This window comes from Pyrgilauda ruficollis, unplaced genomic scaffold, assembly GCF_017590135.1.
Source record: "Pyrgilauda ruficollis isolate IOZ18807 unplaced genomic scaffold, ASM1759013v1 scaffold28, whole genome shotgun sequence".
In the NCBI taxonomy this organism is placed as follows: Eukaryota; Metazoa; Chordata; class Aves; order Passeriformes; family Passeridae; genus Pyrgilauda; species Pyrgilauda ruficollis.
This window is the reverse complement of record NW_024524155.1, coordinates 7,883,032-7,907,107: the sequence shown is the minus strand read 5'-3', so window position 1 is coordinate 7,907,107 and position 24,076 is coordinate 7,883,032. Positions and strand designations below refer to the sequence as shown.

Sequence of the window (24,076 nt, the reverse complement as noted above, 5' to 3'; positions counted from 1 at the left end):
TGTGCTGGATACTAATTAAATATAGATGGAAACAATATAATGAACTTAAATGAATGGTTTTAAACTGGTATCATGTACCAACACCATGACCATTAAGTCATGCAGTATTTTCTCCTGCTGCTTAGTCATTGGTTTCAAAGGTAACTGTCCACTTCTTTTAGCCAATGGGAGGTATATGGACAACTACATTTTTATAGTAGTATGCACATTTTTAAACTGTTTTCTGGATTATTTGTTAGACAGGAAGATCACATTTCACAGCAGTGTCTCTGCTCTGTAAACTCACTGACACCTATCTTAAATGTTTGCAATCCATTTCCTTCCTGTGCAGTATGTGTAGGGAGAGACAATGTCTCAGGGTGAGTGCCCAGCATGGGTGATGCTTTACATTTCTGTGTCCTGTAGTGTACCTGGGAGTAAAAAGGAGGCACTGGAGTTGTTTTTGTGTTGGTGTAGTGCCTCTGTTCTCCGTGTTGCTCAGTAGTAATCAGCTGCTCCTAAGTTTCCGTATGATCTTCCAAGCGTGGTCCTAACTACAGCTAGCTGCAGTCATCATGTGTTTTAGGAATTGCATAGTCAGAGTGGTGGATTTTATACATTAAGATAAACTGACACTTGATTTTTGCACACTAGGGGCAAGATAGGTCCAGCAAAAGTAAAAAACCAGTAAAGCAGTAAAAAACTGCTTCAGTATTGGAAACTTCTTGGATTCAAGTAGTGGCTAAGTATTCTTGCAGAAGGGATCATCTTTGTCAAATTCTTCTTGTACTTCTCCAGCTTTCAACTACAATTTCTGGTAGATCTGGGCATTTATTTTTTTATTTGCTCTCATTCAACTATTTTTTTCCTAAAATTTGAGGGAACACAGATGTGATACCAGCTGGTTATGTTGGAAAAACAGGAAATTTTCAGCATTCTGAGAAAATGTTGCTAGATTTGAGATATTATTTCCAGAATTTTCAGGTTCATTAGGAAGCACAATGAAGAATTTGTAAAAGAATAATGCAGTCTGTATGCCAAGCTTCATAAATCTCAAGACGGAACTCTTTGATTTGCACCTTTTATTTTCATTCAGAAGCAAAGTCTTTGTGGCTCACATTCATTTGGATCTAACAAAGTCAGTGCAATTGTTTGCCTTTCATTACTGCTAGAGGGTTTTTAAACATCAAGAATCAAATTATGTTGATGACAATTTCAGGCTGAAGTATTAAAGAAGCACGAAGACTCCAAAGTTGATTTGCATTAACAATCCTGTCAGTTTTTACAAGGAATGATTTAGTGGAGGATTTACTGGCCAGGCTACCCCACTAAAGAATCTGTCTTTTTCCCTTTAATTATGAGCCTAACAATTGTATGAAATGTAGCAAAGCTCAGCTTTTTCCATTAGATACTTACAGTCCCCATTACTGAGGGGCATTTTTATAGTTTTCATCTTGTTCTCTTATTCCAGTGTCAGAAATGAGAGTGTCCTATTGCATTTCAAGAGATTGAGCAAGCACATCTGCCAAATCTCCTTGACAACCACTATGTCCTTTTCAAGATAAGGATATTCTGTGGAATGGAAAACAGATTAATGCTGGATCCACTTGATTTTATCTTCAGAGCATTCTGCCAGCTCCCACATTGCCAAATGTCTGATTATTTTTTTAATACTGACTAATTAAATAATGGATTTTGGAAGGAGTTAATTAGAGAAAAGAAAATAATTCTATTATCAAGATTGCATTCTAAAAAGAGCTTTAAAAGACTTAAACTTAGACAGAATTCAGCATGAGCTACAAAAGGAGCTGAAATTCCTCTAGATTTATATTTATTCCATGGCACCTAGAATGATAGAATCACTAAGGCTGGAAAAGGCCTCCAAGATTAGAGTCCAGTTATTAACCTGGTGCTGCTGTGTTCACCACTAAACCTTACCCACAAGTGCCACATTCCAGCTGTTTTTGAACACTTCCAGGAATTATCCCTCTAGGACTTCCCTGGGCAGCCTGTTCCAGTACCTGGCAACCTTTTTAGTGAGGAAATTTTTATTCGTATCCAATCCAAACCTTCTCTGGTGCAACTTGAGGCCATTTCCTCTCATCCTGTCACTTGTTACCTAGAAGAAGAGACCAACCCCCACCTGGCTACAGGCTCCTATCAGGCACTTGTAGGGAGTGATAAGGTCTCCCCTGAGCCTCCTTTTCTCCAGGCTAAACACCCCCAGCTCCCTCAGCTGCTCCTCACAGGACTTCTGCTCACAATAGTAAAGGTTAATGCAGTGAAACAGATAGACACACATGGAGAAAAACAAATACAGTTTGTGCTGTATTTTCAAAAACCTCTGGGCTCCTAAAGAAACAGAAGATTTTCAAGATGTTAGAGATAATGAGAGTTAGCCTTCTAATCTGCTTATGACTTAAAAATTCCACTACATTTCTTTTTATACACATACTGCTCCTGAACTTGTGGCTTGTCATAAAAGTCTCTTTGTTGAGAAAGGACATGACATGCCCAAAATTTTAGTTCTGTCACCCAAGTCTTTCAGTTTTCATTGCCTTTTGACATTCTAGTAGGCTTCTTTTTTTTGTGAAAGCTGAGAGATTTCTTTTTTTGTAACATTAAAAATTATATCCTTGTTACCTGATGCTAGAGAAACAAACACAATCCATATTTCATTATGACCAGTCCATTATGATATTTTTCTTAGTTGTAATTTAAGAAGAAAAAGCATATTGGTAGGAGATAATAGTCATGAGTACTCCAGAATTCTCACAAGTCACATTGTATCCTAATTTGTTCTGTGAGTGTACAGCTTTTTTTTCCTGCAAAAGCCAATCTCTCCTTTGCAGATTGCTTTCATCTTTGCAGTTAATATGCTTCATTACTGTAAAATCTAGACCCTATCTAAAGAACTGTTGGAACTTTACCATTACTTTTTTTTCAAAACTGAAATTTCAGACCTATATTATATTATATTATATTATATTATATTATATTTTAATATTATTTATGTATTTCATATACACATATGGTCTACTTTCTTTTGGACAGGAATTAGAGACAGATTTTATTTTCCACTGTTTCTAATGCTCTCTTGTTTACTTTTGTCATAGCTGAATATTACATACTTAAATACAGAGCAATTTTTTAAACTTCTCATAGGCTTATCAGCTAAAGTTGCCCTTTCAGTAGCTTTGCTTACTGAAATGTGTGAGTTATTTCTGAATATAGTGCTAGTGAGTTGTGGGTAATTAAAAAAACCCAATAGTGTGTGTGCCATTTAGATATATATCATGTTAAATCAAATATAGTGGCTATGTGGCTATAGTATCTTTATTTTAATACTACATGTATCATCTTTGCCTATTTGTTATCCTGAAGAAAACATGTATCAATGAGTTGAAGAAAATGGGTTAGGTTTTGTTTCCTGATGTTTGCCTTTACAATAAGAATTTCTATTAATTTTTCGATGGTGTAGCATGATCATTGTATTCCTTAAATTTTATTTCTAAGTTTAAATTTTAAATCAATCTTCCTGGGTTTAAAAAATAAAAAAATCCCAGATGTTTTTTGCATTGTTGTATAGCAGTTGAGTGCTAGTAACAAAGGATCTAAAGCAAGCCTAATAGAGACCATGGGAAATCTTCATGCTGACATTTATTAGAGTGGGGCCAGGTCCTAAGGCAAGAGGATACAAAACTAAGCTCTTACTAGGGATTAGAAGCATCACCACCATGATGATGATCATAAGAAGGAAAGCATTCTTGCAGCAATTCACTTTCTATTTATCACTTGCTAATTCTGCTTGTTGTGAGTTAGTTTCCATGTCCGACTTTCTGATATTTGAAGCTTGTATTGGTTGCATACTGTTTTTCTCCAATCTGTGTATGTTGTTAAAAGTAACTTTCTTCTCTCTTTAGGCAGGAATTTTCAGCATGAATGCGTGTGAAGAGGGGTTTGCCACTGGTGGCAGGGATGGCTGCGTTCGCTTGTGGGACTTAAATTTTAAACCAATTACTGTGATTGATCTCAGGGAAACAGACCAGGGCTATAAAGGTAAAGAGAAGTTTGTTGCTGTCAATATACCAGTAAGATAGGAAATTTATCAGTGTTTTGAACAAGAAAAGGCTTTAAAACCCAAAGTGTTGTTTCATGTACGTTACCATGAGCTATTTGCTAGAAATATAATAGGTCATGCCCACTAGTATGGTCACAATTACTTTTACAAACAGTACATATGATGAGGATGTAGACACAGATTTAATTTTTTCATGTGCCTTGTTTCTAGAGCACAGCAGTTTTTAACAAGGAACAGTAATGCTTTAAGAGAACTTGAGGCAGTGAGATCTACAGTGTATAGCAGTGGAGTATAACAATTTCATTCACTAGTTACCCAAATTTTCCTTAAAACTATTTGTATGTTATCTAAAGTTCTGTGAAACTTAGAACACTGCTTACTTGTAAATATGATTTCAGTTACAGTTCAGTTACTTTACATAGAGTGTTTCAGATATTGTTGCTGTAATGATTTAGGATAAGAATACAAATATGTACTGAAGCACTAGTGTCACTTGTGATATTGCTTTTGTTGGCATTTGGTTTTCTTCACCCCCAGTCACTTTTGTTATTTGCTAATACCTTGCCAAGGATTTGAAAATGTGCTAGAATGTCTGATAGCAATGAGATACTCGGGGTCAATACATAGCTGGTTACAAGTGAAGTCTTTGTATGGTGTAATTGACATGGCATTCCCACCAAGATTGTGAAGTATTGAACAAGATGGAACACATTTCGCTTTAAATATGCCCTGCAGTAGAGTGGCTCTGTTTAAATTTAAATTTACTCAGCTGCTGCTTCTCAGTTCTGATGCATGTAGCTGAAAGCTGTTTCATTGTTTCATTCTTTCAGACTTGTTCTCACCTCCAGCTGCCTCCTTTACTTCTGATGTAATAGACTCTTGCCATAAATTTTGGCTTGTCAAATGCCCATGACAGAGCAAGCAGATTTTTAAAAAATCTTACATTGAATAAAATGAGTTTTCTGACTCTTTTCCCTTCACTCTTTTTTTTTTTTTTTTTTTTTTTTTTTTTTTTTTTTATAATATACTTCTGAGGATTGTCTCTATGAACTGTCCTCTTGCTCATTTTCTTAATTGCATTTTCTGCTACTGCACTGTCCTACCTCTTGGTATAGCCTATATATATATATATCCTAAAAGTAGTCATGAAAACGTTTGTGTTCCAAGGACAAGTATGCCACTATCTATGAAACAGATAAAAAGAGTAAAAGAAGCAGATCCAGGAATAAGAGAAGAAAATGTCAAGAAGTATGGATACTTCTTGACATTTTCTTGCTTTTATGCTTTGTTTTTTGCTACTTTACCTTTGTTTAACAAGTTCTGAGGATGTATCTCTCAGTAACAATCTCTTCTACAGGTCTCTCTGTAAGAAGTGTTTGCTGGAGAGGAGACCATATACTCGTTGGGACACAAGATAGTGAAATTTTTGAAATTGTGGTGCATGAGCGTAATAAGCCTTTCCTGATAATGCAGGGGCACTGTGAAGGAGAGCTGTGGGCTTTGGCTGTCCATCCTACAAAACCCCTGGCCATGACTGGAAGTGATGATCGATCAGTCAGGTTAAATTTTGTTTCTTTGTTAAACTGCATACAGTTTTAGACAATCAACTCATTTTGTAGGTAACCTAATTGAAATGTATGCATTTTAAAGTTAGCAAAATGTGCATTGATGTACTCCTAGAGTTAAGTTATGCAGGAAATTAGTGCTCTTCAGTAATAAAATACAATGGAATGTATTTTAAAAAATACCCATATATGAAATTTGAAAACAATTTGTTTGGGCTAACGTTGAGCACTCAGAGACAAGGACAATCCTTGAAGTCTTTCCTTTTCAGGAGTTATGTTAAGCATGAACAGCTTGCAATGAAAAAAGACTGTAATAAAAACTTACACATTTTACTCTTCTGTATTTACTTTTCCAAATGCTGCAAATTAACTTTTAATGTGTGAATTTCATCAAACCTAGTCCATGCATTGTAAACAGAATATAAATGCTCAGAAAGCCCACCAAATTACTCCCTCTTACATGTTCATCTCCATCGTTTTTTTGGTCAAAACCACCTTTTCTTTCTTATAAGTTAAATGTGTTGGCCTTTTCGTTAAATATCTTAAATGCAACACAGTTAAGCAAATCAACAATTCAATTATTAGCATTATTATTACTCTCAAATTTCAGAGATGTTTGTAAATAATAGATGTAGTCTACCTTGTTATAAAAACTCACATATTTGAATATTATTAGTTATAAGGATCTATTAATAATGACTTTTTAGTAGGAAAAGTTGTTTATACTGATCAAAGTCTTTAATTGTTGTTTAATGTTTCTGGCTAAAATGATTAGCAAAATAGTGGAATTTTTGCAGAAGTGGTCTAAAAGTATGTATTGTCATATGCTATAATTTTTTATATTCAGAAAATCAAAATTAATCTCTCCCCACATTTTCTCATTAGAGAGCCTTTTACAATATAAGAATCCTACCTTTTAAAATACAAGAATATTTCTTACTGTATGCATAATTCACACTTACGTCTTAGATTTTCCTTGTGGAAAATTATTTTAAAATAGGGACACTGCCATGTCCAGCATTGTACAGAAACTGAGGGCTTCATCTTCTCTGTGACAAAGATGCACACCCATTTTCCATTAGAAATAATGATTTAATTTCAGAATCTGGAGTTTAATAGACCACGCTCTGATTGCCCGGTGCAACATGGAGGAGCCCATTCGCTGTGCTGCTGTTAGTACTGATGGAATCCATCTGGCTCTTGGAATGAAGGATGGCTCTTTCACTGTGCTTCGAGTCAGGTATGTTACCAAACTTAAATATAGATACCTTATTAATATTTTGATCTCTTGTGGCCATGCATGTTGTCACTTGTGTTTTTGTTTTAAATTGTGGAAGGTGCTCAGATTTTTTAAATGTGTGCTACGTATGTACATGTTGTTCTATAACACTGAAAGTATACCGGTCTATTTGCAGAGAGTGGCAGTGTTCTAGGAAATGTTTTACTTTAGGTTTTGTATTTATGAATTATCCTTGAATTACTAAGAAATAAATTTTCATTACTTTGTAAGTTGTTTCTATGTGTTGGAATTCTGCTGTCAGCACATCATGCATACAAAATGAGTACTGCCTTGTGCTGCTGTGATCCCACAGTTTCATAGGGAAAATGAGATTTGTGTCTCACGTCAGTGAAGTTTCCTTCCATGGGTGAATAAAGATCTCATAATCTACTTGATGAAATTTTCTTGTGGACCAAGCTTGAACGGTTCCTTTTGTTCACTGTCCTTCAACCCAGTGAAGCACCTTTTTCTGTCACCATTTCCTTCTTTTATTTTCTCCATGAAGGCCTAACCAACTCTAAAAACAGCAGTGTTGTGTTTGCACACAGGATAGTTAGGTTCAATATATAATTTCACATTCTATTTAGATTTTTAGACTGGGAACATGACATTATGATGAGGCTCTTCTCTACTTATGACATGCTTTCTTTCATACTACAGAGATATGACTGAGGTTGTTCATATCAAAGACAGGAAAGAAGCTATTCATGAACTCAAATATTCTCCAGATGGGAATTTCCTAGCTGTTGGCTCCAATGACAGCTCTGTGGATATATATGGAGTTGTTCAGCGATACAAGAAAGTTGGGGAATGTATTGGATCCTTAAGCTTCATCACACATATGGATTGGTCTTCAGACAGTAAATACTTGCAGACCAATGATGGCAATGGAAAGAGACTTTTTTACAGAATGCCAGGTAAAGTTCTGTGTTGCCTTTGTGCCATTTGTTATTTACAACAGAAATAACATATAGTGGTTTTGTACAAAAAAAAAAACAAAAAAAAAACAAACAAACAAAAAAAAAAAAGAAGGATGATTTAAAAAAAAAAAAAAAACAAAAAAAAACAAAACAAACAAAAAAAAAAAAAAAAAACCAAAATGAGCCATCCTGGTTCAAAGCATGGGGGTATACATGAAGGGTTTTGTAAGTTCATAAGATTATTTGCCACATTTGAGTAAGTACAGCATTTTTCTGGCAAAGTTCCTGAAATGCTTTTATCCTTATATGTGTAGTCTTCTTTCCAATGTACATTTTTATACTAGAGATGCTGCCTTATAATTTATTTTGTTTCTCAAAAATAAATTTTTGCTCCCCCTTTTTTTAGAAGAATTAAAGTGCAGCATTTAATTTAAATTGTGCAATAGCTTAACAGCTTTGTTCTTATAGAGCTTGGATATTAAACAAATTGTCATTTGATTGCACTGAATGATAATTAAAATATGTGGAATAATCAGTATGTTGCAGCTCAGAAGTCTAAAACTATGCAGCAGACTGAGAAATTCAACTTAAAAGAGCTTTTACTGTGAGGAACTTTGTGATAACCCCATTATTGGAATTGTTTTCAAGACATTTTCCTGAAAACTTGACTGAAATGTCCCACAGTTTTGAAATAATTTCTGTTAAGGTAGTTCCCGCTGTAGAGGACATACGCACATAGTGCTATCTTAAAGCTTAAAATTGAAGTAGTCAAAGTCAGTATTTATCCCAAGGCTTGACTTCTGTCTGTTCCATACACTCTTTACATAATATTCTGTATTCTTCCCACTCATCTTTGTAGTATTTTTATTTGTTTAGCTGTGTGTTATCACTACTTTTTATATTGTCCCTTCATTCTTATACAGATTTATAAAGATTTATGCTTTGCACTGTACATTATTCACAGATTCTTGGAGGTTTTTATGATGCTCTGCTGAAGCACCCCATTCATTCTATGCACAACTTTGATTCTGAGCACTGAATGCAGCAGAAGATGTGTAAGAAAAGATAGTGAGAATTTAATTAGACAGTAACAAACAGACACAGGAGGAGCAATTTGAAGTTATAACACAGCTTTCAACCTGGACTTCCTTCGTATGTTAGAATGTGGGATTGTGAAACCTTGTTTACGAAAAAGAGTTTATCAAAGCCAGTGGAGTTAGAGGAATCTCCCAAATATTTTAAAGTAATGATCAAGTTGTGCAACACTTGAAATTCCACAATGAATTAGGGAACTTACAGTTGTCTGGCACTAGACCTGCAGGACTTAGTTATGGATATAAACAGTATTGTTAATCACAGTTTACATGGATTAGTGATTGAGGGGCTGAGAAGGGGATTGTTGTCCTGCTCGCCTTCTGCAGGTGTGTGTTCAGTCTGACTCACAGCTTTCACCTTTGCTTGCACTGCTCTTGCATTGCTCCAGCCCTTGGCTTCTGGCCTTTCCAGAAGACACAGCCACTGTTTAATGGGCCTTTGGTCTGACTCAGTTCCTCAGCTCTTACCTTGTGGGATTGGATCAATCTCATTACAGATAGAGCTGGTGTGAAATAATGTAACAAGGATGAACAAGCACAAAATAGGTGGTTTTAGTAATTTGCAGTGGCCAGATATGAGTTCTTCAGTTCTTGCTCTAAATAATCCAAGTTGCTACAATCATTCAGCAACAGAATTTTTAATGAACTATATCTTAGAATGATTAAATGTATTTTTAATAAAATTTTAAAAAATAACACAGCCTCAAGCAGATATCAAGAAATGATAAAAACTATAAAGTGCCAAAACTATGATCTTCTGTTAAATAGTCTTGAGAAGTCTTCTTACTGATACTGTTGGTCATAATAGGCAATACTAGAGCAGGACCATTTCAGAAGTCAGTTCTTAATTCTGTGTTACTTGGTTTCAATTTTTAGAGAGTTTTTTAAAATGTTGCATTCTTTAAAATTGCATGAGCGAATATTGAGAAATGGCTCTTTATTTTTTGCTTAGGTGGAAAAGAAGTAACAAACAAGGAGGAATTGAAAGGCATTCAGTGGGCATCATGGACCTGTGTTTCTGGCCTTGAAGTTAATGGAATCTGGCCCAAATATTCTGATATAAATGATATAAATTCTGTGGATGCGAATTTTATTGGTCAAGTTATGGTTACAGCTGATGATTACGGAATAGTAAAGCTCTTTCGATACCCATGTCTAAGAAAAGGTAGTGCCTTTTAAATTCAATTACATGCATATTTTTAAATTGTGACTTTTCAAGAAAAATGTATTAGAAGACTGGAAAATGAAATGGTTTATAATATAACTTTTTTTTTCAAAAAGAGTTAAAAAAATGGGGTACACTAGTCTTTAAAAACAACACCTAAAACATTCATTTAAGTACATAAAGATTGAAGACACATCCTAAGACCTATCCATGCAGTTGTACCCAGCATTAAAATTGAATGGTGTGTTGAATGAAATTCTCCAAATAGCTCTGAAACAATGAAGCCTTTCTGATCTAAAAAGATTACTTATAATGGAGTGCTGTTAGGAGCTTCATTTCAGTAACTCATCCAATGACTGTGTTGTGGTCATGTAGCCATGAAAACATTAGCTGGATGTAGCTGTACTACTGCTACCAGTTCTACTGCTGAACCTGGGAGGGGATGAATTGCTAGAGGTGCTTAGCACTGACACTGTACATTGGGAACCCGTGCTGCAAGCATGTATATGGGGGTGTTTTCACAGACTTAAATATACATTATTTAAATAACTGTATTTTTTCAAAGTAGAAGTAATAATTTTACTTTGTAAAAAGTAATATAAAATTAATACAGGAAAATTTTAAAAATCTCTGGTACACCTCACACACATTACCATATGTCTTCTGTTCTTGTGTTTGACTTGATTAAGTTATTATATTTTGGAATCTAAACTAAAAAATGTGTCTTATACACACATTAAAATTTGTGAAAACTGAAAAAAGTTGTTGCTATGGATTAAAATACCAGTGGAAATTAGAATATGTTTATTAAACACTACTTTTTCTGTGGGTTCTTTAAAATGATTTTCTGAGGTGCTTCTGAAAAATTTATTTCACAAAAATTGAGAGATATTTTTATTCTTGTTCTAGGAGCAAAGTTTAAAAAATATCTTGGTCATTCTGCTCACGTGACGAACGTCAGGTGGTCGCACGATCACCAGTGGGTTGTCTCCATTGGGGGAGCTGATCATTCTGTCTTTCAGTGGAAGTTTGTCCCCGACCGCAAGCTGAAGGACACTCTTCATATAGCACCCCAAGGTAAGGAACTAACTGAAAAAACACCAAAAAAAGGGTGGAAGGCAGGGAGGCTAAAAGAGAAGTAAAGTTCTTTGGTGACGGTATTGAAATAAATATTCAAAATTGTCAGTCTGCTCAATTACCACATTTGTTGTTATTTAAACTTTGGAGATGCCTGAAGCACCTGATAGGGTTGTTTAATACTTGCCAGTACCCTGTTGTCCTGGTTTGGCATTAATTGGTGAAGATGAAAAAAATCTGTGCACTGGCATTTGGCCAACGGTCAAACCATCACACCTGTGTGTTCAGGCTAGCAAGGGTATGAAAAACCCTTCTTTTGAAAAGAAAAAATTTAAAAGTACAAAGATAGATACGAATTTCTGAATTCTGTATATATCACCCTTTACTAAATTGACAGCAACTGGATGCTCAGGTGTCACTGGAAAAATATGGTTTTATACTAATTTGTTTAAAATTTTGAAGAATTTAGATAATAGTTTAAGTATTATAACTGGTTATTTAATTGTTTTTTTTAAAACAGAATATAGATATTTAGTGTTTGGGGAAAAATGAAGATCATGTTTCCACTAGTGACTAATTAAACAATTATTCTCACGTGTTTCCTAAAATCAAAACAGTTAACTGAGTGCCTCCCTTAGAAATTCCTCAAGGAATTTAGAGAATCCTCTGGGGAAATGAGAATATAGAGTTACAATAAAATAGGCTGTTTCACCATTTAATTGCTCAGATCAGATGAATATGCAATATGGATTTAGCAAACAGGTAAATAAATACAGATGCAGTGCTGAACTTGTCAGTGATAAATGCAGAAGGGAACAATAACAGGTTCTTCCTACATGTCAAACTTTACGTGACTACCCTTTTTCTCTGCAGTCACAATAATTTTTTCCTCTTTCTTCCCATCTGTAATTTTTTTCCCTTCTCCCTAACCTACTTGAAGAATTTCTACTTGCATTAGTGGCTCACTTTAATATAAGTTTCTCTTTGGACCCTTTGTTAAATTTAGTGCAAGTCTTAGTTTCTGCTTTATACTGATTATTTAACTATCTTCTTTTTAATTTCCTCCTAACATTAAAGCTCATGAAATTATTTTAGTTAATGAAAACTAACTCACTCCAGCACCCAAAATTATCATATTTGTGGCTTATTTCCTATGTAACAGCAGAATTGTTCCTGTCAATTACTAGCATTTTATGTTGTAGCTGATATAATCATTGATTATAAAATCAGAAACTTTAAGCAGTTAGTTTAAACTTTCTGGCTTTTATTTTAGGTTGCTAAATTTTTTATTTCTGTTTTCTTGGTGACAGAGAGTCTGGTTGATTCTAATAGTGATGAATCAGATTCAGATCAGTCTGATGTTCCAGAGCTGGACTCTGAAATTGAACAAGAGACACAGATCACCTATCGTCGACAGGTAAAGATTTTAGCTTTAATGGCAGTTGGAACCTTCCTAGGGTTTAAGCTGGTCATTTATGAAGACTGTTGAAATCTCAAAACTGGGGAGACTGCATGGGAACTGACGAAAACATTTAGGATTTTTGTTACCTGATGCATTCAAAAGAACAAGTTTATTAAAATATAATGATTTTTAATTTTTAAGTATGCTTTTTCTTTAAGGTTTACAAAGAAGATCTACCTCAACTTAAAGAGCAATGCAAAGAAAAAAGAAAAAGTGCAGCTTCTAAGAGACGTGAGCGAGCCCCAGGGAACAGTATAAGACTACATTTTGTTCATGGGTATGCAAACTGGCGTTCTTTAAAATATACAAGCACTGTTTGATTTTGTAGACTGGTGTTTATAATTTAATAATCTAATTAAAGGCTTTTATGTCTATTGCTTTATGATTTGCTATTTATTTATATCTGTAGAAATAAATTTACACTAAATAAATAAAAATACAATATTTTCATGCCAGCATACTAGTTCTACACATGAATTCTGAAGTGAATTTGAACTCAAGCTTTAGCTGGTACTTATTGCTTGAATACAAGTGGCTAAATAATGTATTCAGTAATCTCACCCATACTTTTCAGTATCTGGAAAGCAGTAGTTCTCTTTGATGTATGATTTTGATAGCTAGAACAGAAACTTTGTGTAGTTGAAGATGACTGGGTTCTGGACAAAGTGGTGTTTCTAGCAGTGATTTATTAAAAAAAAAAACTTGTTTGTACCTAGTCTGAAACAATTTACAAGTTCCTTTCTTAATTTAGGAATTAAATGTAATTCTTAATAGGTCTTGTGAGTTTGTTAAAAATGACTTTATTCTTTTTTTGGTGCTAATTTGAGTAGCAGAATGACGTTTGGATGCATCTTTGAAATCTTACGGTTTAATCCTTAGAATTAGTAGTTTCCCACAATTCTTCATAAGTGAAGAATTATTATCAGAAAAAAGAGGTGGTGTTTTAAAGCAAACTGGTACTAGATCTTACTACATTAGAATAATGATCAGAAATATAAATTCTCTTGATGTAAAGCAAAACCAAAGCCTTTATTCAAGTATGATGTTGCAAATCAAGTTTTCCTTTCAAAAGATACCTTTTTGCAGGAATACAGCTTCTTCTCAGATATAACTAAATGCAGGGAGAAGTTACTGATAACTGTCTGTACTTACAATGGCACTCAAACAATTTTAGTAGGGCTCCACATGGAATGCTTAATAAATTAATTGGCTAAGAGTAGTTAATATTCCAATCAGCAATTTTGTCTGCAGAAGACATAGTCTGAGTAGTAGCTTTGGAAATAATGACAACTGGGAAGCTTGGTACAGAGCTGGGGTTTTTTATTTCTCTTTTTGGTGCTCCCGAATTCTCAGTTGAAGATTTTTATATCTGTATAGAGAATGCACTAAGGTGGGTAGCTGCTGTATGTAGTCTTTAAAAGTTGGTCTAAGAATAAAACCAAATGATCCTGAAGAAGATGTAGCACAAGCAAGGGCCCTGGATCTTTGGTATATTGTTATTTCCTTCAAAACAGAAGTGAAGCTTGACCAGAATATCCAGGAATGACCAGAAGTAGAATGTCCTGTTGAGTTCTGTCTGGTTACCCTATGGGCATCAAGAAAACTAATGAAGAATCCATGCTGAACAACAGATTTTTCTCAATGTCCAGGCTGTTAACTTTAAAGTGACCCACATCCAAGTGAGTAATAGGCATATTCTCTGATTCAGGAAGTCTGCTTTGCTTCATCTTTCTTTAGCTGCAATGGAAATGTCTTGGATGTTCCTTGAAAATGTAAGAAGTGGTGTTTTGGGTTTTTTTTTAATTAGGGGAATCAGAAGCTCTTTCTCTTTTCTTTGTTTTTGAGCTTGTTGGTGTTGTGTTTTGAATTTGTCAACTGCTGTGAAAGACGGACTTTTAGAAATCTCTTGATAACCTGTAAGAAATCTCTTAAGCCTCTGGTTACTTCCTGTTTTGGAAGAGAATAAAATTCAGAGTACATGAGCCAGCTTCTGACTAACATGGATGAGGAAAGAACTTCTATTAAGAGGTGCCATTGTGTCTTTCTCTAAGACAGCTGATTCAGTCATGATCAGAAACACTTTGTTAAATTGGTGTACAAATTTAGCCTCTTTTTGATTATTCCTGCATTTTAATTCTGCCATGTATTTGGCAGGGTGGTGGTTCAGAAACATGAACTATTCAGAAGAACTTTTTTCTTGGACTCAATGCTTATTATGCTTTCTTTTTGCTGGCAGGAAATAAGGATGCACATCTAATACTCATGTCTCATATTCTCTCAGAGCTATGCTGTTGATTTCACAAGAATGTTTTTTTTTTAAATATTTTTGAATATTCATAGAATCATAGAAATATGTTTCAATATTCAAAGTATTTAAACACAATCTAGTTTGAATTTCACGATATTCAATAAACTAACCTTACCATAAGATCAAATTAGGTAGCAGTTTCAAGATGACATGGGAATGCTCTTAAGGAGAGCCTTATAACATCTTGCATGGATTCCTACAAATACGTGAAAATATCATCTGAAGGGAATAGCCTGTGAGTGGGTTCTCTTGAGAAAACCACTGCTATGCAGAATATTTTTTTAAAAAAATTGAGTCTCCATCTTTGTATTAAAGACTCTGTTCTCAGTCATGTTTGTTTTGACATTTGGTTCTTGTAGAGATTTTGGGGGAGGATTGGACTACATGTGGAAGCTTCCCACATATATTTTGAAAAGTAACATGCAAATTTTTAAACTCTTATAGCATTAGACAAGCAATGGACATTGTCTCTTTTCCCAGAGAGGACAGTACTTGTGAAGTTGCCTGTTAGCTGGATATAGATGTGTAACTTGCAAATGTGGGTGGGGTTCAGCTTCAGGTTACAGAGTTCACAGAGATGTGCCCAAAAGGAAATGGTTTTATGTGTATATCTAACCTTTCATCCCAGTCATTGGAGATTCAGTGGAGCATAAGGAGTAATTTGGCTCAGGTAAAATGCAATGCTGATGGTTGGCCAGCTGAGCAGCCCTGCAGGTTCAACTGACTGTTGACTACAACAGTGTAGATTAAAATGTAGGAGTTCATGTATCTAACAGGCATGTGAACATCTATGTTTACATGTCTTAATCTCAAATTGAATGCAGCCTCTGCTATTCATGACTTTGGTAATGGCAATTTCTTTTCCCTCTGTAGCACTTAGGAAGCTACATCTTCTTCTCATAGTTACTGCCACATTAACTTGAATCAGTCCTGGATAATTAACTATGGCAGAATGCAGTCTTATTTTTATTGTGCCTTGTTATATATTATCCAGTTACTACAATACAGAACTTGCTTTCATTATTATTTAATTTATAGTTGCTAATAAAGATGCCTTGGAAATTTCTTTGGCTTGTTTTCTGCATGTGAATAAGTTATTTCTCCTAATGCTTTCTCAGAGATCAGCTAGTAATCTCAGTTCTAAATTGGTTTAGTAATATGGAGATGTAAGTATTTTGGAACAGTGTAGAATATTCTTAGGGAATGATCTGCATTGAAATATGCTTCTTTTCATTGCTGTTTAACCTAGGCCCATCACTTTCACTCTGGTGAAAAGTACCTGTATTGTCAAGGAGTTATTAAACTGGCATGTGGGAAAGACCAAATGTGTTTAATTTGGTGACAAAGAGTCTTTGTTGGCACTGCTTGATATTTTGGTAAAATATGTTGTATTTTAATTGTAAGCAATTGATTGTACTAATTTTTGTAATAACAAGAGGAAATTAACTAAAATTAACTTCTGTCACAAGAAGTTATGAGTAATAAGAACTAGTTTTCTGCATCCTAGATACATTTTGGATATTTTGAGCAGTCCTGTGATACATGGCATTAATGTACTCAGTTTCCCTAGGTTTAATTAATGGTATATAGGCAATTGTTCTGATGATCTGGGAAAATTCTGAGTTTCTGGGTTGTGTGTAGGAGGACCTGAAGCCCTTTTGGTGTCTTTACACCTTTTGTAGGTGACTGCTAAACTTACAAGAAATTCCTCAATGTCCAGTATTTCTTTCAGCATGTGTGTTTTCACAGACATTGGTTTTTGTTTGTTTGTGTTTTTAATGTTCTCCTTTAGGGTGAATATTTGTCTTTTTTTTTTTTTTTAATTACTTTGTGCTTGCAAAGAAAATCCAATGTGTTTAGCAGAGTACAGTGCAGAGTGAAGCACAGGAAAATGATGTCTGAGCAACAATAGGTTCAGGTATCTTCTTTGGCACTGTGCCTGCCTTTATAATCCCTACCCCTCACTGAGTGTTGTCACGTACTTAAAATGGTGATGTTCACCATTTGTATGTATCACATACTGTGACAGGTTATTTTTGTTTCCTTTCTTCATAGTTACTGTATGTCATTGTATATTCTGTTCCTTAAAAACCTAGTGGCTGTACCTCTGAGAAGGCTGCAAGCAGACAGCACTCTGGGTTAGGCAGAAATCAGCTTCCAGACATCTGCACGTGCTGCTGCAGGGGAAGGCAGTTAGTGAAGGATGCAGGGGGAGGGAGAGCAAAACAGGGCTGAAGAGCCTGCAGTTGTATTGTGAGTCTAAATTGTTGGTCACTTAGAGAAGAGCAGGGAGCAGACATAGCTAGAGACCTTGAAGGGACAGTAACTCAGGAGACACTGAAAAGTTGCTGGACGAGGACCAAATCTGAAATTAAGAATCTGCCTGAGAGCACCAATCTAAACAGTGAGCTGAAGGGAGCCTTATTTAAAAGTTTTATTTCTGTGCTATCACAATTTTTGCTGGTTTAAGAAGTTCACATCTCTTTTTTTTTGTGAGAGACCCAGCTTTGGACTTCACAGTATGGCAGACACTACAAAGCTGGGAGGAGAGGCTGGCAGACCCAATGGCTGTGCTGCCATCTGGAGGGACCTGGACAGGTTAGAACTGGGCAGGGAGGAATTTCATCATCCAAAAGTTTGAGATACAGGTTCATGAAACACAATATTCTTCTTCTGGGCAGCAGTGGACCTGGACTACCTGCTGATCTGTTTAAGAACTTTGTGTGGTGACCTTAGTAATTTTTCTCTAATCCCATAAAATGACATAAATACCATTGTGTGTAATGTAGGTGAGCCAACTGAAATACATCATATTAAAATCTGTTCCAAGTATGTGCTCTGTTGTTGCACAGATCTAGTGTTTACAAACATGGATTCATGGTGTTTGGAATATTCATTAAACTGAAGTTGGTCAGCTGCCTTACAGATTCATTACTTCCCCAGTGCCTATGGTTGCACTGTGTACATAAGGAAGGATGGATGTAACTTCATGATCTTAGTCACACCTAGGAAGAAATGAGTGTGCTGAGATAGTGTATACAGACCTTAGCTGGGAATTGGCCTACTCATGCCAGCTCCTGTATCACTAAGAAAGCAGACAGGTTTTCCTTCAAAAAAAAGAAACTGTTCTATATATAAAAAAAAGCATTTATTTTCTGTTATCAAGTTTCCAGAAACTGTCATGTTTTGCTTCCTGATTTTTGAGCAGTAGGAAATAGCCAAAAATAATACTTTGGACATTTTCTACTTTTTTAAACTACATGTTGCATGCTCAACTTCTCCATGTGAAAAAATGACTAGCTATTGCTTTCTCTTCTAAACTAGCTGTGGAAAGTAACAATTAAGTGCCACTTATAACTATTGCTCATAGTACTGATGTCTGAGTAATAAATTAGATGGATAAATTGATGTTCCTTTAAGAATGAGAAAGTATAGTCATAATTTTAAAATTGTAATCGGTAAGTAACGTGAGTTTTACACACACAAAATTAATCAGCATAACTTTATCTCAGTTTCAGTGTACATGTTTATGGCTTTGGTGAGCAAACCTCTTTTGTTGACTTAGTTACAGAGGCTACGACTGCCGAAGCAATCTCTTTTACACGCAGACGGGTGAAATCGTGTACCACGTGGCGGCAGTGGGAGTGGTGTACAACCGCCAGCAGAACACGCAGCGCTTCTATCTGGGTCACGATGATGACATCCTTTGCCTTGCTATCCATCCCTTAAAGGACTACGTGGCAACTGGCCAGGTAGGATTCATGTTTATCTGCAATAACAATCTGAAGTTGTTACTACTGAATTTAGAAAGGTCTTGGGGGAAGAGCGTCCAGACTACATTTACTCAGATGAAGGACTGCATTTTTGTTGCAGATGGAATAGTGGTAAAAAACTGACCCAGAAGTGGTTTTTACAGTTATTTATATTATGGTAAGAGTATATACTCCGTAGTTTTTCTGAACATCATTAAGAATAGAGTAATATTTTTTTATTCAGCATTATGTTGCAGCTTCTTGATAACAGGTGGAGGAAATGTTCAGATAAAATATATTTTTTTAACATCTTGTTTATGACGTTAGCTATATTAGCATTGCATTCATTTACTGTTTTGCAGTATGAAGTGAGCAGTTGTTGTTACAGTCTGGCATCCCATTTTAATACATTATGTTTTTCATTATCACCTTTACACAAACTGTGTACTGATTATGCATACAACAAAGGGATGTATGTTGCTCGAGTTCATTTTATAATACTAATAATAGTTAATTTTATCTTTTGCCATACAGTTATTTTAGATAAATTATTTTCACTCATGTTTCCAAACAGCCAAATCTTGTGGTAAATACTTGTACACTAGGACTTGAAGGTTTGAGCTGATGTTTCATGGTTTTTTATTCATGCTTATAATTGTTAGCATTTTTGCTCATTATTGTATAATAAATTGAAAAACATATGAACTGAATTAATAGAAATAAACTTGTGTTTATTATGCTCTTGATTTCTATAAAAATGTTGAGATTAACATAACTCTGTAGGTCAGTTAAGAAATTAGCCCTAAATATAAGAATTGGGTTGATTCAATTTTGGAGTAGTAAAGGCTATGAATAAAAATGTCCCTGAATTTACAATAATGTATGGTATCAGCAGAAAGATAAACTGCATTATATACTGTTTTATACATACACATTGCATGTTGTTGTATACTATGCTACATGAAGAAACTAGATAATGCAGTATTCAAATTCCTCATACCACCCTGGTTCAGATCTTCCTGACAGTGGATGTTCTGAAAAGCTATGAATATTTCATGTTAGGTTTGTGACAAAACCAGAAATAGATCCTAGTTTTTCTGAGCCTTAAATGCAAGGGAGTTTTGTTCTGGTTTTGCAGCCTTTTTATTTGTGCAGTGTGGTGCAAAACCCTTGGAATAGCAAATAATCTTTTAAGTGCTGACTAATAGTGCTTTTGTAAATAGTTGAAAAGAATAAGTTATATTGCATTTCTTACCAGATTTGTTGCCTACACTAATGCATTTTAGTGCCACAGGTATCAGTTAGAATCTGCCTTGTAATGACACCAGAGTAGCAGAAGTCACCTTGATTTCTGAAACGTAGACAAGCTGACATACTAGCAATAAAAATAACCTTTTATTTTTAGACAGGGAATGATTGATGAAAAATTGATGGAATAAATATGCTACACTCCAATCAATGAAGGGCTTTTTTTCTCCCCCCCACAGGAGGACTTTAGTTAATTGTGATTAATGTGTCTAAGTCAGCTGGGAAATGGTCTTTGGGAAGCAGCAAAAGGAATAATATTCTGCTAGCCAGCCAACAGTAATACTAGGAAAATTCTATCACTGTAATTTTTTTTCAAATATTTTTTGAAATATTCTTAATACTTTTTAAACAACTGTGTAAAATAACTGAGAAATGAAAAAAAATGGCTATGAATATGTATACTTTCAGGTTGGTCGAGACTCCTCAATACACATTTGGGATACAGAAACAATAAAGCCACTCTCAGTATTAAAGGGCTATCACCAGTATGGTGTTTGTGCTGTTGATTTTTCAGGTAATAAGTATTTATTTATTTATTTATTTATTTGCACTTTTCCTTTTCTGTGTGAAAATACAAGATAATCAGTTCTACCAAGAAACTGGGGGTTCCTTTACACTGCAAATTTTGTATTAAAAATATTCTCCATTGTTCAATGTCAAATGAGAGGCACTGTCTTATAATAAACATTCATTGGAAAGACCTCTTTGGAGTCTTGCACATGGAAAATGCAAGAACAGCTACTGTCCTCTTTAACAGCTAAGCACTTCTGAATTTCTTTTGGTTGTACGAGGCAGGTGCAGAGATCTGGAGTGTTGTGTCTGCTTACAGCTGTGTAAGAAGCTTTTCTGAGCAAATTGATCGGGTGTGCAATTTTTTCTTTTTTAGATGAAATCCTGAAAGCCATGTTGGTAGCACACTGATAGATTCAGGAAGTCCAGTCAGGGAGTTCTGTTCAGAGACACAGGCTCTCTCTCCACCTTAAACTATAACATAAGGCTATCAGTTAAATCCCTTGAGATTTTTGCACCCCCTACATTGAATTACTGTACCAATATTAAATTTCCTCTGCTCCACTAGCTTCTATTCATTCTTTAACTGTTTGGATTTCCTGAATAAAATCTCTGAACTCACAATGACGATGTGTAATCACAAAGATGAATGGTTTGAGGTTTTTGATGTCTCTTACTTTGATTTCTCCTTTTTCAAGATATGAATCTCATTTCTCAAATTCTGGTATGGATATATAGCAATTCCAAAAATAGATACATGTCAAAAAGTCATCTTGAGAGAGCACAATTTGTTTATTGAAGGTTAATTTGGAATATATGTCAAAACTTTTCCAAGACTTCATAGTACTGCTAAGTTTAAGGGCATTTCTAGAATTTCATGGTATGGCTTCAGTACTTTCCTGTTCAGAAATAAACAGAGATTTTCCAAATGAACATAAAATTTTCACAAGAACAACCTGAAGTGAATGTTTTTGTGCAACTAGGTCAGCAGCTAACTGAACAAGGGATTTAATATGAACAGAGAGCATCTAAGTTCAAATTTGAGACAGAATATTTTAAAGTGCTACACTTCATCCAAGTTTAAAAGCAAATGGATGAATAATATGCCTCTAAAACATCATGTGCTTATTTGCTTGTTTGTAAATTCTTATTATATTTGTGAAGTTATAATATTTTTAATATGGTTTCTTATTATTGCAACATAGTTATCCATCTACTCTCTTAATAATAAATGTATTATTCTAGCGGATGGGAAACGATTGGCTTCTGTTGGAATAGATGATAATCACACTATTGTACTCTGGGATTGGAAGAAAGGAGAAAAGCTTTCAGCAGTAAGGTAGGAATTTAACTATGTTTTAAAATCTATGCCTAGATTTACTGTCAGATGTCAGTAAGAAAAATATATTAATTAAAGAATAAGAGTTCTCTAATAAATCAGCGTTTTTTGTTACATGAGTGATGCAGACAATTACATTTATGTCATGTTAAAAACTTTCTGTTGAAGAAGTAAATGAAGGTCTGATAGTCAACGAGAACTACGGCAGTGACTGCTCAACTGGTGAAGAAAGATGGCACAGAAGACATTGCTGTGTTCTGTAATATTTTCTTTAAAACTCCATGCACTTGTGTTTGCCCTCCTAAAGATGGGGATATATGGTATATTCAGATCTTTTGCATCAGAAGTCACACCTTTCTTGGAATAGTTATTTGCAGTTGTTTTGCACAGTTCTTTTTTCTCCAGTCTTCTTTCCTTTTCCTTTCTGAGTTACCAGACTGATCTAACTTTGAAGTCAGCTCTGCTTTGAACAGGAAAATGGTCTAAGTAACATACAAAGGTTAAATATTTCAAAAGTTTCTTTGTGTCTGCACAGATAATTTATTATATGTTTATTAAGTTGTTTTAATCTACAAGATAGAATCCTATTTCTAATTTTGAGTAATGTTGTTTAAACCTTTGACTTTTTTTTCCCCCCTAAGGATCTATTGCTTTAAATAGAGCAGTAGTGTGAGTGGGTTTTGTCCCATTCTGTCTGGATTCAGTGCTTATACTCTAAACATTGTTCTAGGTAGATTTTAAAAAGATTTATTACTCTCTGCAGTATAATTTGAAAAGTGTCAGCTTCCCTTTCATCCATTATTGCTCTTTAATTTAATTGAATCTCATTTTATTTTTAAACACGTGTTGAATTTCTTATCCACTAAGGAACAAAAATTCTGAATAGATGATGTAGATAAAGAAGGGTACTCTGTTCCCAGTTGCTTGTCAGAAGCCAGTTACCTTGGCTTCTCTGAAGACATTTATCTGGTTTTCTCCTAATTTTTTTTTTATTTCCCCCACCCACAAATCAAAGGAATTTATTGGAATTTTTGAGATCAGTATCTACTTTGAAGATGACTGTGAGTTTGGAAAGAAACTGTTTCATGCATTCAGCCATTAGTTCATCTAGTGGTGTGAAAGGACAGAAAATAAAAGATTATTGCCACTTTTGAACAAGGAGCAAAAATTAGGGATTGGGGGCTCTTCTGCATTTTAAGTAAAGTAAAACAGTTTATAAGGATTTCTTTGCATAGATGGCAAACATAGTTGAAAGCTGGTTTTTCAAACTGTAGGACTGAAGCAAAGCATTAGTTTTATAGAAGAAGTGTAAGAAATCTAAAACACAAGAGGTTTTAATGTTTTTAGAACCAACTGTAATTTCCATCAAAGATGTAATAGCAGCATAATTTTTTTCTAACAAAACCAGAAAAATCAGCTAAATGGTGAATGACAATGGCAGTTTGCTTTCCATATAAGCAAACTTCAAATAAGATTATTTACTTTACTCCTTTAAGTGTCATTATGACCTGTCAAAGATCTAAATGCCAAATACCCAAACTTAATGCAAGTACGTTTTCTTTTGCAAAGAAAATGCCTCCTTGTGCCTCTTTGAAGTAACATAATTACTAACCTGCCTTGGAAACTGAAAATAATGAAAATAGAACAGGACTCAGTATGTTGCTTCTTTAGTTTTCTCCTTCCTCATTATAAACTGTTAGTACTGATTTGAAAGTAAATGTTAGCAAGATAGAGCAGGTATACATAAAAATAAACCAAAAAAACCTCTCCCAACCCTATTTAAAAATATTAAGAATTACACTTGTATTTGCATTATTTTGCTTTGCATTTCAGGGGAAGCAAAGATAAGATTTTTGTTGTTAAGATTAATCCTTATATGCCTGATAAATTGATTACAGTTGGAATTAAACACATGAAATTCTGGCGGAGAGCAGGTAAGAACACTTTTCAGAATTAGAGCATATTCTGTTACTGACAGTATAACTATTGCATCTCTTACTGTATGCTTCATGCATGAAATGCAAGTGTTTTCTTTGTCTGTCTCTTAGTTAGTGTTGCCCTAGCAGTAATAATGTTAATTGGTATTATGGCAGTAGTGGAAATTCTTTCTAAAGATCAATCTGCCATGGAGCTAGAGCTACATAAGAAGAAAAGACTCTCCATTTTCTAATGTCTGTTTTTATATCTAGTAATAATATGAAAATTTTACGGTGCTGCTCAAAAATCATAGAACAGTT

The 24,076-nt window shown here is 34.7% G+C and overlaps 1 protein-coding gene across 5 annotated transcripts in view; it reads left to right on the top strand.

Annotated features, from left to right (window-relative positions):
* The window catches only part of EML5 (EMAP like 5), a 90,970-nt gene that overhangs the window by 28,620 nt on the left and 38,274 nt on the right, over positions 1–24,076 (top strand). For all 5 annotated transcript variants that reach the window (XM_041471953.1, XM_041471951.1, XM_041471954.1 and 2 more), the window contains exons 6-17: positions 3,903–4,038; positions 5,418–5,619; positions 6,728–6,865; positions 7,565–7,821; positions 9,871–10,083; positions 10,993–11,160; positions 12,471–12,577; positions 12,781–12,899; positions 18,496–18,682; positions 20,399–20,504; positions 21,746–21,839; positions 23,673–23,773. In XM_041471953.1, the coding sequence (XP_041327887.1) occupies positions 3,903–4,038; positions 5,418–5,619; positions 6,728–6,865; positions 7,565–7,821; positions 9,871–10,083; positions 10,993–11,160; positions 12,471–12,577; positions 12,781–12,899; positions 18,496–18,682; positions 20,399–20,504; positions 21,746–21,839; positions 23,673–23,773 (1,828 nt within the window). The remainder of the gene's footprint in view (positions 1–3,902; positions 4,039–5,417; positions 5,620–6,727; positions 6,866–7,564; positions 7,822–9,870; positions 10,084–10,992; positions 11,161–12,470; positions 12,578–12,780; positions 12,900–18,495; positions 18,683–20,398; positions 20,505–21,745; positions 21,840–23,672; positions 23,774–24,076) is intronic.